The 12,669-nt window shown below is 35.2% G+C and overlaps 2 protein-coding genes across 2 annotated transcripts; one reads left to right on the top strand and one right to left on the bottom strand.

The window, feature by feature from the left end:
• Positions 1-1,831: 1,831 nt before the first annotated feature.
• LOC112510108 (leishmanolysin-like) lies at positions 1,832-9,247 on the top strand. The gene is made up of 17 exons (XM_025115410.1): positions 1,832-2,204; positions 2,817-3,176; positions 3,264-3,404; positions 3,581-3,713; positions 3,880-3,993; positions 4,085-4,158; positions 4,226-4,300; positions 4,841-4,933; positions 5,042-5,102; positions 5,250-5,582; positions 5,662-5,788; positions 5,953-6,052; positions 6,143-6,212; positions 6,566-6,718; positions 6,839-6,934; positions 7,639-7,958; positions 8,864-9,247. The coding sequence occupies exons 1-17, from the start codon at positions 2,112-2,114 to the stop codon at positions 9,032-9,034; spliced, it is 2,514 nt and encodes an 837-aa protein (XP_024971178.1). The 5' UTR covers positions 1,832-2,111; the 3' UTR covers positions 9,035-9,247.
• A 1,422-nt stretch (positions 9,248-10,669) lies between these two features.
• Positions 10,670-11,488, bottom strand: LOC112509118 (uncharacterized protein At2g29880-like). Its single transcript, XM_025113983.1, has 2 exons — positions 11,177-11,488; positions 10,670-11,086 (listed from the first exon to the last, which is right to left on the bottom strand). The coding sequence occupies exons 1-2, from the start codon at positions 11,486-11,488 to the stop codon at positions 10,670-10,672; spliced, it is 729 nt and encodes a 242-aa protein (XP_024969751.1).
• Between the last annotated feature and the right edge of the window lie 1,181 nt (positions 11,489-12,669).

The raw sequence follows: 12,669 nt of genomic DNA, 5'->3' as shown, positions 1-12,669 counted from the left end.
TTAAAATGTATTAACATTTCTTTAACAATATATTTTTATTATGGAATATATAATTAAATATATATTAATCAATCTATGAAATTAAGACAAAATATTAAAAACAAGTTTGAATTCTATCAAATACTTAGAGGTGTGTCCTTAATACAGATAAAACAGATATGTATGAGGTTGAAAAACAGGATCACCAACTGTTTTGGAGCGTTGAATGTGAATAAGGATTGAATACATAGTAAAAGTATACTAACGAGATACAGCACGATACATCTTGATCCTGTAGTCAAAGGCTTGAACCCTCGATCCTTATTCTTGATTTGTTTTATTATTGGTCCCTCCCAATTTTATTTTAAGGTTTTCTTTGGTTTTGAGAAAAAAGAAAGAGTCTTTGGATAGTTATCAGTTTTATGTAGTATTCTAGTACTGTATTTGTTGGCTTCAATGCTTATCTTGTATGTTAACAAGTTTATCACTTAATTTTCTGAAGTCTAAATGTAGAGCTTTTAGAAGCTGTACATAATCAGTAATAAGTTATAAAAATTAAATAAATCGTTTATCTTTTATACAACTTATTTATTTAAAAGATTAATTATATTTAAAATAATTTAGTTTTTAGAAAAATAAGATAAACATATGGAGTTGATATGTTCATTTAGAAATAGTAATATAAATTTACTAACACCTATCAAACTTCCATTTTTTTTTTATTAATCTGAATATCCAACCCGCTATGCGAGTCGACTAATCTCAAGGCGACCACCTGCTTTACAGATAGCCTGGAGTCAGGGCATTTGAACCTTCGTGACCACAAGAGGATTTTTATTCCTTATTGGATTTGAACTTGGGACCTCTTGGTACTTTTGACCTTTGGAGCCAAGCTCAAACCAATCAGGCACCACCCATGTGGTTAACTTCCATTTTTATTGTTTATAGAAAAGAAAAAAAATATTAATATTAACAAAATTAAAAGAATTGTATACCTTATTAGTTTATTCTTAATGAAGAAACTTTAATAAAACAAACTCTTAACACTTTTTTGTAATATTAGAAGGGTACTCGTATAATACAATAAGATACATCTCGATGGTTATGTTTTGTTTTAATTTTTGTCTTTGTCGATATAATTCAGTTTTATGTGGTTTTAAGAAAAAATAATATTTTTTTTTTTGAATAAAATATAAATTTGATGATATCATAAAAATTTATAAAAAAATATTTCGATATTAGTATCAAATGACTATTTAAAAAGAAATAAAATTTATTTAACTCAATTTTTGTTATAATTTAATTTAGATTTAATAACGAAGTAAACATGATTTAATAATATAATTTTTTATAAAGATAATAATTAAGGATTATATTAAAGCTCAATTATTATCCTCATAATATTTTTTATCTTTTATATTTAAACTTAGATGTTTATCATGTATTTTATTACGTTTATCTACARTTAATTATCCAAATTCAAAAATAAAGTTTTAATAAATTATATTTACGTAAAAGTTGCTTATAATCTTAAATTTTAAGTAATATAYATCAATAAACATTATTTTATGTATAAAAAATAATTTTTTAAACTGTTTATTAAATACTTTATAATATAATATAAATAATATGATATTTAACTTAAAACACATTTTTAATTAAAACAAAAAAAAGCTAAATAAAGAATGAAAAGAATATGTGCTCCACGAGTAAATGTTGAATATGATGTTGGTGTTATGTTTGGTGTCTCTCTCCATTTCCTCTCTCTCCATTTCCTCTCTCTCTCTCTCTAGAAATCACAGTCACTCTCAGACGAACATTAATTCGTCTGTTAATTCGTCTGAGAAGAACCCAACGAAATATCCATTTTAATTTTGTCGGGAGATCAATAGTTTTCCCTTGCAAGCAGTCTACTCTTTGCAACTTCCAGAATCCAACGTCATTCACTTTTTTTGTGTTTCCAATTTCTACTGCTCATAACAACAGCTCACTCCCACAAATCGAATTGCTTCTTTTTCTGAATAATGCCAGAAATTTTGGGATTCTTGATGGCGGTTTCGCCGATCTGGGACTGCTCATCGTCGGCGATTTGATGAACCCATGACTTTTCTCGGGTCCATTGAATTCATTTCATGGAGTTCAAGATTTGTTCTACCAATATTAGTATTACCAGATGCATTGTTTTTCCCAGAAGGAAATGGTGGACTGAGCTGTTAGTTCTCCAGGTGAAAATAGAACTCTACAATTCATGTCTTTTTTTTTCTTTATCAATTTGTATTGTGAGGATTGTTGTTAGTGAAATACTAGGGTTCTTAGTTGACTTTCACATTTCCTCCAACATCTTTTATATGGAAAACCTTTTAATAGAACTGCCCATAGGATTCTCTGCTTCAAAATTGTTTGTTGGAAAAATGGAAGCTTTCAAAGTCTTCTTAATAACATTAGTGTGTGTTGAAATGGGGTTCTAATGTTTCATTCAATTTGACATAACATCACATCAGGAGGCTGTGTAGAAGGAGATTAGGGTTTGGATGTCAGTGACAATGCTAAGTTCATCTCCCTTTTTGGGAACTTGGGGTTAGAAATCTTGAAATTTACATACAGGTATATTCTGAATAAGGACTTGGTAAAGGTTTCAGAGTTTTCTAAATAAATGTGACATTGGGATATTATGGGTGTATCATTTCAGGCATTTGGTTGTGCATATAATCAGAAAAGGAATAAAACCATTTTAGGGGAGTCAATTTCGTGCCGAAAACATCATTAATGTTCATTGAAAGTGGTGATAAATCACTCAATTACATAGTAATCATTGTGGGTTTGCTCATTCCTTGCAGATTCTTTTAGTACTAGTATTTTTAGACATCAGTCAAGCAAAATACGGTGACAGACAGTTACGGCCACGAAGATTGGAAAAGGGAGGTGAAAGTATTCAATCACATTCATGCATTCATGATCAGATAATTGAACAGAGGAGGAAGAGACCTGGACACAAGGTGTTTTCTGTTACACCACAGGTTTATCATTGGTCTGGTGCCTCAGGCCATCTTCACCACAAGGGAAGAGAATTGTTGGAAACTTCCAAATCTTTGAGTTTTCTGAAGGATGCAAAGCTACCCATAAGAATTTATTTGAACTACGATGCTGTGGGTCACTCACCTGATAGAGACTGTAGGAATGTTGGCGATATAGTTAAGGCAAGTCTACACTAATAATCTGCTTCTTTTATGCTTACTTACATTTATACGTTAATGCAAAATTCATCATGATTATGTTTTCTTCAGCTTGGTGAGCCTTCTGCAGCTTCTGACTTGGGTAGGCCCTTGTGTAATCCTCATAACGATCCTCCAATTTTCGGTGACTGCTGGTATAACTGCACTTTGGATGATATAACTGGGGAGGACAAAACGCATCGCCTTAGAAAGGTTCTCCTGATTTTTCATTTTCCTTCTTGCGTTTTCAGCGGTTGTATATGTTAAAATGCAAATTATGTTTTAACATCATCGTGTGCTTTATAGTAAAGATCCTGATATTGTTACTTGTTAGACTGGTGTATTATTTGCATGTTAAATCTATCTTTTTTGTATGTTTGAGAGAACAGGCTCTAGGGCAGACGGCAGAATGGTTTAGAAGAGCTTTGGCTGTCGAGCGTGTAAGAGGAAATCTGAGGTTAAGTGGTTACTCTGCTTGCGGACAAGATGGTGGTGTACAGCTTCCACATGAGTACGTAGAAGGTAAGTCAATACACCATTCTATTACTCTAGTATTTGGGTAGAGGTCAGGTCTGCATACATCTTACCTCCCCAGACCCCACCTTCAAGTGGAATATACTGGGTTCGTTTAGTTTGATATTCACTTTCTACCGTCTATAAGATTCTTTACTTCTTTGTATTTTCCTAGAGGGTGTTGCTGATGCCGACTTGGTTCTTTTGGTGACTACAAGACCCACGACAGGCAACACCCTGGCATGGGCAGTAGCATGTGAACGTGATCAATGGGGTCGTGCAATTGCCGGTAATCCTTCTAGTTTCTTGCCCATGATGCTTGTTTACCGGGTATTTGAAAGATGGATTCCAGTTGCCTTGATCCATTTGTCTGTTTGCAGGACATGTGAATGTTGCTCCTCGCCACTTGACAGCAGAAGCAGAAACATTACTTTCAGCTACACTCATACATGAAGTGAGTGTTAACAGTTGAAAATGTTTGAGGCTTTGAAAATGGTTTCTGACAAGTTTGGAGTTCGCAGGTGATTCATGTTCTTGGGTTTGATCCTCATGCCTTCACACATTTTAGAGATGAGAGAAAAAGACGTCGTAGTCAGGTAAACTGGTTAAATATCATGTGTACCAAAAACACGAGGGAGAAGCCATGAATTTCTTAGATATATGATTAAAAGTGAGATAGGCCTTGCCCAAATTAGCTGTTGTAAGTGTTTTTTGCTTGATGGGAATGTGGTACTTTTTAACAATTGCATATATTTATCTGATTGAACTTCAAAAGCCTCTTGTTTCTTGGCCATTATTTCATAGGTGATTTTCAACATTATCAGTTGAAGAATCTAAAGGAGCTACCTAGACTGTTCCCCTTGTAGCAAAATGAGTTATATAGAAGTCAAAATTTTCATTCTTTAAAAACATTAATGTGAGTTTTAAGTGTAGAGACAGACTTAAGTGGCGTGAACTCTACGACATTCTCTTTATTGTACTTTTGCTTACATAGAACTGATAAGAGACATTACTAGCTTTCTTGATTTTGAGGCTGTGTGCATTTTTGGATCAAACTGCCAATTAAATGAACATCATGCACCAATGCTATAAATAAATAAAAACTCTAACATGCTATAATTTTCTTGTTTATTCAGGTCACACAACAAACCATGGATGAAAAGCTTGGGAGGATGGTAACTCGTGTGGTTCTTCCACGTGTTGTCATGCATTCACGCTATCATTATGGGGTACTTCATATCTTTGTTTTCTTTTGGCAAGATTCTTTATGCATTTCTGAAGATATAACAGAAAATAAGTAAAAAGCATCATGACATTTATAAGTTCATTGTCATCAGGCATTCTCTGAGAATTTCACTGGTGTGGAGTTGGAAGATGGTGGAGGGCGTGGAACATCAGGTTCTTGAACAATTCATTTAAAGATTTCAATTTTATTAACTTTAAGCCACTCCCATTTTATAAAAATAAAAAACAAAAGGTAGGTTCTTGAGATAATTCAGTAATTGGCAGTCACTTTTATAATTGAAACGTGTAAATATGCATCAGGATCTCACTGGGAGAAGAGACTTTTGATGAATGAAATAATGACCGGTTCGGTTGATACAAGATCAGTAGTTTCAAAAATGACATTGGCTTTGCTTGAAGATAGTGGTTGGTATCAGGCTAATTATAGCATGTCAGACCGTCTTGATTGGGGCCGCAACCAAGGGACCGAGTTTGTTACAGCCCCTTGCAACCTCTGGAAAGGGGCATATCGTTGTAACACGACACAATTTTCTGGGTGTACATATAACAGGGAGGCCGAGGGTTATTGTCCAATTGTAAATTATAGTGGGGACCTTCCTCAGTGGGCCCGTTATTTTCCTCAGGCTAACAAAGGTCAGATCTTTGGATCTAACTAAATGAATGTTACAACTTGATCCTAAAAAGTTCACTTGCTGATTCTTGGTCAATGCAGGTGGTCAATCATCGTTGGCCGATTACTGCACCTATTTTGTAGCTTATTCTGATGGTTCATGTATAGACACTAACAGTGCACGGGTACCTGACAGAATGTTGGGAGAAGTCCGTGGAAGTAGTTCAAGGTGAAAACCGAGATTTAATTATACAAAACTGTTTCAAGGATACCATATTCTCTTTTGCACACTTTTCACAAGCCGAGGGTCTTACCGCTCTCTGGTGGGATATACTAGGCTTGTTTGGTTTTTAAAATATTATAAATTTAATTACTTTTATTTCATTTATATAGGTGTATGGCCTCTTCATTAGTACGTAATGGGTTCGTCAGGGGTTCTATGACCCAAGGAAATGGGTGTTACCAACATAGGTGCATCAACATGACTTTGGAGGTATGTTAAAGTTCAAGTAACATTTTTTTTATAGTAATTAGTGCACATTGGAGAACTTGAATCATATAAGAATTATCAATGTCGTTACAGGTTGCTGTGGATGGCATTTGGAAACCATGCCCGGAAGCTGGTGGACCAGTTCAGTTTCCTGGATTTAATGGTAATTTTGTGGCAAAATGCAGAACAGATAAACACGTCGTTGAACTTTTACATTTTTTTTTGTGTTTAGTGACCTGAACAAAAAGATGAGCTGTGTTTGCCAAACTAGCTGATAGGCTAGATGACACTGTAAAATGAGCCTAAAAGGACATGTTGAAATAGTAACTGGAAAAGTATAAGGGGCATCATTGGAAAAAAGCGGGAAAAAGCCCTTGAAGCTTATTGAAACGCTACTTAATTCCAAACATGTAAATCACATCCCTCCATGGGAATATAATGCTTACTATCCACCCCATCTTTTAATTTATACATTCTCAAGCTTTTGCTTTTGTTCTATACTATTTGCAAATGCAGGTGAGCTCATCTGCCCAGCATATCATGAACTTTGTAGTGTGAACCCTCTTCTCATGTCGAGGCCGTGCCCCAACTCATGCAATTCAAATGGTGATTGTGTTGATGGAAAGTGTCTTTGCTTTCTTGGGTTTGATGGCCATGATTGTAGCAAAAGTAAGATCTTTTTGCCCTCAAACCGGACAGGACACCGACGCCTTACCAAAGAATATATGTATATATATATATATATTGATATAACATCCTTAAGATTCTTAATGGATGTATCATTTTCAGGATCTTGCCCTAACAACTGTAATGGACACGGGAAGTGTCTCAAGAACGGTATTTGTGAATGCTCAGATGGATTCACTGGGATTGATTGCTCAACTGGTGAGTTTAAACTTGCAATCTTATTTAACAAAGAGAAAGAAAAGCACACCGAAGATCACTCTTGGGATTCACACAATAGTAGTCGTGAGATTTAAAAAGAGTCATATGGTATTTTCAGCAAATTGTCTACATCCATGATCGTTGTTAGGATTCTTATTCTGAGTGTCCTAGAAAACGTTGCTTAGAACTCTAAGCTCTTAATTGCCTAACTAGGGATTAAGCAAATGCTTAACTGGAAACATAAGTGCTTCATTTTCTTTTTGAATATGTAAAATATTACTACCACCATCCCAAAATAAATGTCTACGGTGAAAAAGGCACAACAGTTTTAGAAATGTGTAATTATTACACTTAATTAACGTAATGACAATTTTACCCTTTATAGTAATGAATTTCTCCATCTCAAAGGAAAGTGCACTTACTTTTGAAAAGGGACACTTATTCTGTGACAAACTTGAATAGAAATGTGGACACTTATTTTGGGACGGATTCTAAACTTTCTATTTTATTTTGTTCCAAAGGAATGCAATGTTTCCTCTTTCAGAAAGATTCCTTTCCCATTTACTTATTAGTATAACCAAAAAGACCAAAACAGACAAAAATTCAAACAGCCTGGATTCACAGTATTAAACTTCGGCTGTATATTCCTCATAGTTCAATCCTGAATATGGTAAAACGTTGATGTTCTTTTGGATGGTTTGCAGCGGTTTGTGATGAACAATGCAGCCTTCATGGTGGGGTATGTGATAATGGGGTGTGTGAATTTCGCTGCTCTGATTACGCGGGCTACACCTGTCGAAACAGTTCCTTGGTTCTTGATAATCTTTCGACTTGCAAGGATGTTTTACAGAATGATGCTGGCGGTCAACACTGTGCACCAAGTGAATCAAGCATCTTGCGGCAGTTGGAGGATGTGGTGGTGATGCCCAACTACCACCGCTTGTATCCAAGTGGAGCTAGAAAGATCCTCAATATGTTCATTGGCAGAAATTGTGATAAAGCCGCCAGGCGACTTGCATGTTGGGTAAGCTGCATTATTTTCGTTAAGGGTTCTTGGAGAAAATGCAAAAAAGGTGTACTAGAGTATGAAATCCAACTATAAGTCGTACACAGAAATGACCATGTTACCCTTACAAGTATCAAGGGTAAGAATGGCCATTTTCTGTGTATTGACAGAACAGATGCAAAGCTATTGTTTGGTCAGAATCTTTCCAAGCTTACATATTTTGGGAAGGTTTCAACAGGACCAAAACTTCGATCACAGGTACAAAGTGCACCAACTCCAACCAAGTTTGTGCATCTTTCTAACACACACACGAATGACCATCTTACCCTTGCAAATATTTTGGGTAAGATGGTCATTGTTTTCAGTATGTTGACAAAGAGATGCAAAACCTGACTGAAATGGCCCGTTTGTACCTTGAATCTAATCTCTTGATGGTTGGAGCCTTTTCCAGCTTATCAACTTTGAAAAGGTTTTGACAATCTCTTGGGTAGAAATATGCAGTCTTTACAGTCAATACACCATAAAAGGACTATCTTACCCTTGCCATAAAAGTTGACTAACCGCCCAGATCTAATGGTTGCAACATTTCCAAGCTATGAACTTTTAAAAGATGTTTTCCACAGGTGCAGAACTTCGATCTCAGGTACAAAATGACATCTTTCTGGTCAAGACACCCAAAAAGTACCATCTTACCCTTGCAAAGATCAGGGATAAGATGGTTCTTTTTTGGTTTGTCGACAGAAAAGACACACACACACACTGGCTCGAAATCATTTTCAAAGTTCATATGCAAAAGGGAATCAACACGAAAACAATTGTGGATCCACATTCACTTTCCCTGCTTTTATGATCTTTTATAGGAAAGTTGCCACCTTTCATATCCTTTCTGCATAAATCGTTTATACATTGTGGAAATGAAACAGATATCGATACAAAAGTGTGAGAAAGATGGCAACAACAGATTAAGAGTGTGTTACTCAGCATGTCAAACGTATAATCTGGCGTGTGGTGCATCGCTCGATTGCTCAGACCAAACACTTTTCAGCGACAAGGGTCTATGCACAGGTTCCGGTGAGATGGAGTCATGGTTTTGAAGCAACAACAATTCCTCTGTAAATTATAGAGCAGCTTTTTGTCCTTTTTTCCCCCTTATGTTGAAGTTCTTTTCTGGCTGTAATTTTCTAGGTTTATTGTAAAGGAAAAGCCGGTCAGCACAAAGTGCACCGGCTTTAGGGTTGGGATTTGTTTACCCAACCCAGATTTTTCTAGAATGTAGAAATTACACAATGTGTGTTGTTAAAGGAAATAACCAAAAAAAGAAGAGAAGAAATTCGGTGGGGTTTGTTCTGTTGTACATCGTATCATTTCTAGACCTTAATTTTTCGGTAGGATATATCAGATACGTTTGATTTAGTTTTTTCAGTTGCAAAAAGAGGGAAGAATCGAGAAGATCCGGTATTTTTAACGGCTTGTGAAGATCTGGAGCTACTTGCGATGGAAAATAATGTTTTATTGCGATAGATTTGCAACGGATTCATTTACCGATAGATTACTAACAGCTCGGGTTTCAGGGTCGTTATATGGTGACGAATGGCGGACGAATTGATTTGTCGATAGAAGCTGGTCAGAAAGGGCTCGGTAATCTGATTTATAGAGTTAGGCCTTGTTCGTTATTTTATAAAAAAGCTTTTATTAGTTTCTTATGTCTGATTCGTTAAGAGGTAAGACCATCAGAGACACATATGTCTGATTGTTCTCTTATGTGGTAAGAGGTAAATCAACATCTTATTTGCCTCTTATTGTTCTTCAAACCCTCAACAACGGCGTCTTTCAATCGATTAACCTTAATCAATCATTTCTCTCAATCGATCGTTATCAAATCAATCCTCACCTCTCTCAATTGATGTATTTTATTAGGATTTAAATGTGTTAAATACTGTTAATGACATATTTTCTTTTAAATGAATGTTAATTATATAATTTAAATGTAAATTTCATAATAATGATGAATAAATATATGAACTTTTATAAATTTATGTATAAGTTCAACACTATAACTTTTTAAGGGGTAAAATAGACAATTTAAATTAATTCAGATGTTTATCAGTTTACAAAAAACAGTCTTATTAATTCAGATTTCAGACTTCAGCACAACCTCTTATAAATCAAAAGTGAAATAAGACTTTAGACTTGAACTCATTTAAAAGAATATACTATCCATTAGAACCCATGAATGTTTATTTTGACCCATTTATATCCAATATGAGCTATTAAGGGTGCGTTTGGTATGCAGACAAAACAAGACATCATAGTTGTTCAGCGTTTGGTAAAACATGACAGGACCGGACAGAACTGGTTAAAATGACCTATTTACCCCCAGTGAGCTGTTTAATATTTTTTTCACTAGATAATCAATATAAATGTTAACAAATACTATTTAAAAATACAAAAAAAATTCCAAAATCAATATTAATTAAAAACTCACATTCATAAATCAAAAGATTTAAACATCATGTTCACCAACACAAAAGTTGAAATGTTTACCAAAAGACCTAAACACAAAAGATCAAATGTTTACACTTGTGTATCAAAAGACTTAAACACAAAAATCAAATGTTTACCAACCAACATCACATGTCTAACTTCTTTAAAATGGTCCTTACAAATTTTGGCTTCAAAGTAGCATTAATACTATTCCATAGGCGTAGTTGAATCGGGTTATCGGCAAATTACATGCTAATAGCAATAACCTGATCATCATCAAAACGCATGTTGGTTAACTCATCGGGCATAGTTTGTAAACCCGGAGTACCAACAACTGATACCAACTTACCCATTTTCTCGGATAACGAATTCAACTCCTTCTCAATCAGCTTGATTGCATCTTCAGAAACACCAGTTTTTTTAGATGATGCTTCTACGTCTTGTGGAATGGAGGATGCAGAAGCGCCATTAGAAAGAGTAGTCAAAGGCACGTTCAATTCCTCAGTATCAGCACCGACTTCACTTTCAAGATTGATGTGCTCCAATACATCTGCGGCAGATTCCGCCATTGATCCTGTGGCTCGATCTTTTCCAAATATTATCTTCAGTCGTTCATATTGAGGAAACGGCTTGTTGACAATATAATTTTTGCTTGGATGTTTCTATAAAAAAATGCATAAATATATATAATGTTAATCACTATCCAAATGAAATTAAGTATGAAATAATAACATAAAAAATATAAGTGTTACCTTTAAGTATTCCTCTAAAACTTGAGCATCCACCGTTACGCATTGATGCGCATCATTCCAACCGAAAGCACTTGTATTCAACATGTCATAAGCTGTTGAATATTTATTTTTGAGCCGCTTCATTTTGTTTTGAATATGTTTTGATGTTATATTAAGGCCCGGGAGCTTTTCACGCATCTTTGAAACGATTTGCTCATATGTGCCGGTCCGAAAACACCCATTATCACTCCTACCACCGGCGGCTACAATCTCTTGTAGAATGTTAATCAATACATTCTCTTCTTTGATGCTCCAATTACGTCTATCCGCCATATTTTAAATTCCAAAATTAACACCATGTCAATAGTACTAAATAATCGTTACAATAACATTTTAAAATTCAACATTACGATAATTAATTTAGAATTCAACATTAATAACAAAATAAGCATTACGATAACATTTTAAAATTCAACATTAGCAACAAAATAATACATTACGATAACATTTTAAAATTCAACATTGATAACAAAATAATACATTATGATAACATTTAAAAAAAGTAATACAATACATCGAGTACATTCATCTACTTGACATCCACGAATTGAAATATCTCTTGGGTTATGTCATCTCTCCATTGAGTCCACTCATTGTTTGATTCAACAACATCAATAGATTCAACATCATCATTGGATTCACCTTGCTCTTCCCCTATAGGCATATCTTCTAGTGTGAGTGTCGTGTTTTCTTCCGGATCAAGAACCATGTACATCCTAATAAAATTATGTAGCAAAACACATGATATGACCATTCTTTATTGAAGTTTTATTGGATAGAAAGAAGGACTTCGTAATATTGCCCAACGTTTCTTCAAAATACCATAACACTTTTCTATGATATTTTTAGCTTGTGAGTGTTTCATGTTAAAATATCCTTCCTTATTTGTAGGTGTATGACCAATGTGTTCTCATTCTTGTAAATGATACCTAGTACCTCTATATGGTGCCAAAAATCCGTAACCATTGACATATCCTGCATCAGCCAAGTAGTAATTACTCATTGAGACTTTTAAACCATTATTCCGAATAACCGCATCTCGTAGTACCCTAACACTACTAGAAAACCAGGTATCAGCGACGACTATCAGCGAGGGAATTTTTCCCTCGCAGATCAGCGAGGGATCAGCGAGGGAAATGACAAAAAACACATTCCCTCGCTGATCCCTCGCTGATCAGCGAGGGATCAGCGAGGGAAATTCCAAAAAACTCATTCCCTCGCTGATCCCTCGCTGATCTGCGAGGGAAATGTTCCCTCGTTGATCCCTCGCAAATCAGCGAGGGATCAGCGAGGGAAGTTCCGAAAAAACTAATTCCCTCGCTGATACCTCACTAATTTGCGAGAGAACTTTCTTCTACAATTTCCCTCGCTGATCCCTCGCTGATTTGCGAGGGATCAGTGAGGGAAATCTCAAAAATCATAATGTGAATTTTTTTCATTTCCCTCGCTGATCC

The sequence above is a fragment of the Cynara cardunculus genome (assembly GCF_001531365.2).
Source record: "Cynara cardunculus var. scolymus isolate 2C chromosome LG 3, CcrdV1, whole genome shotgun sequence".
NCBI lineage: Eukaryota > Viridiplantae > Streptophyta > Magnoliopsida > Asterales > Asteraceae > Cynara > Cynara cardunculus.
Note: the sequence above shows the minus strand (reverse complement) of the source record. Positions and strands in the feature narration are given on the sequence as shown.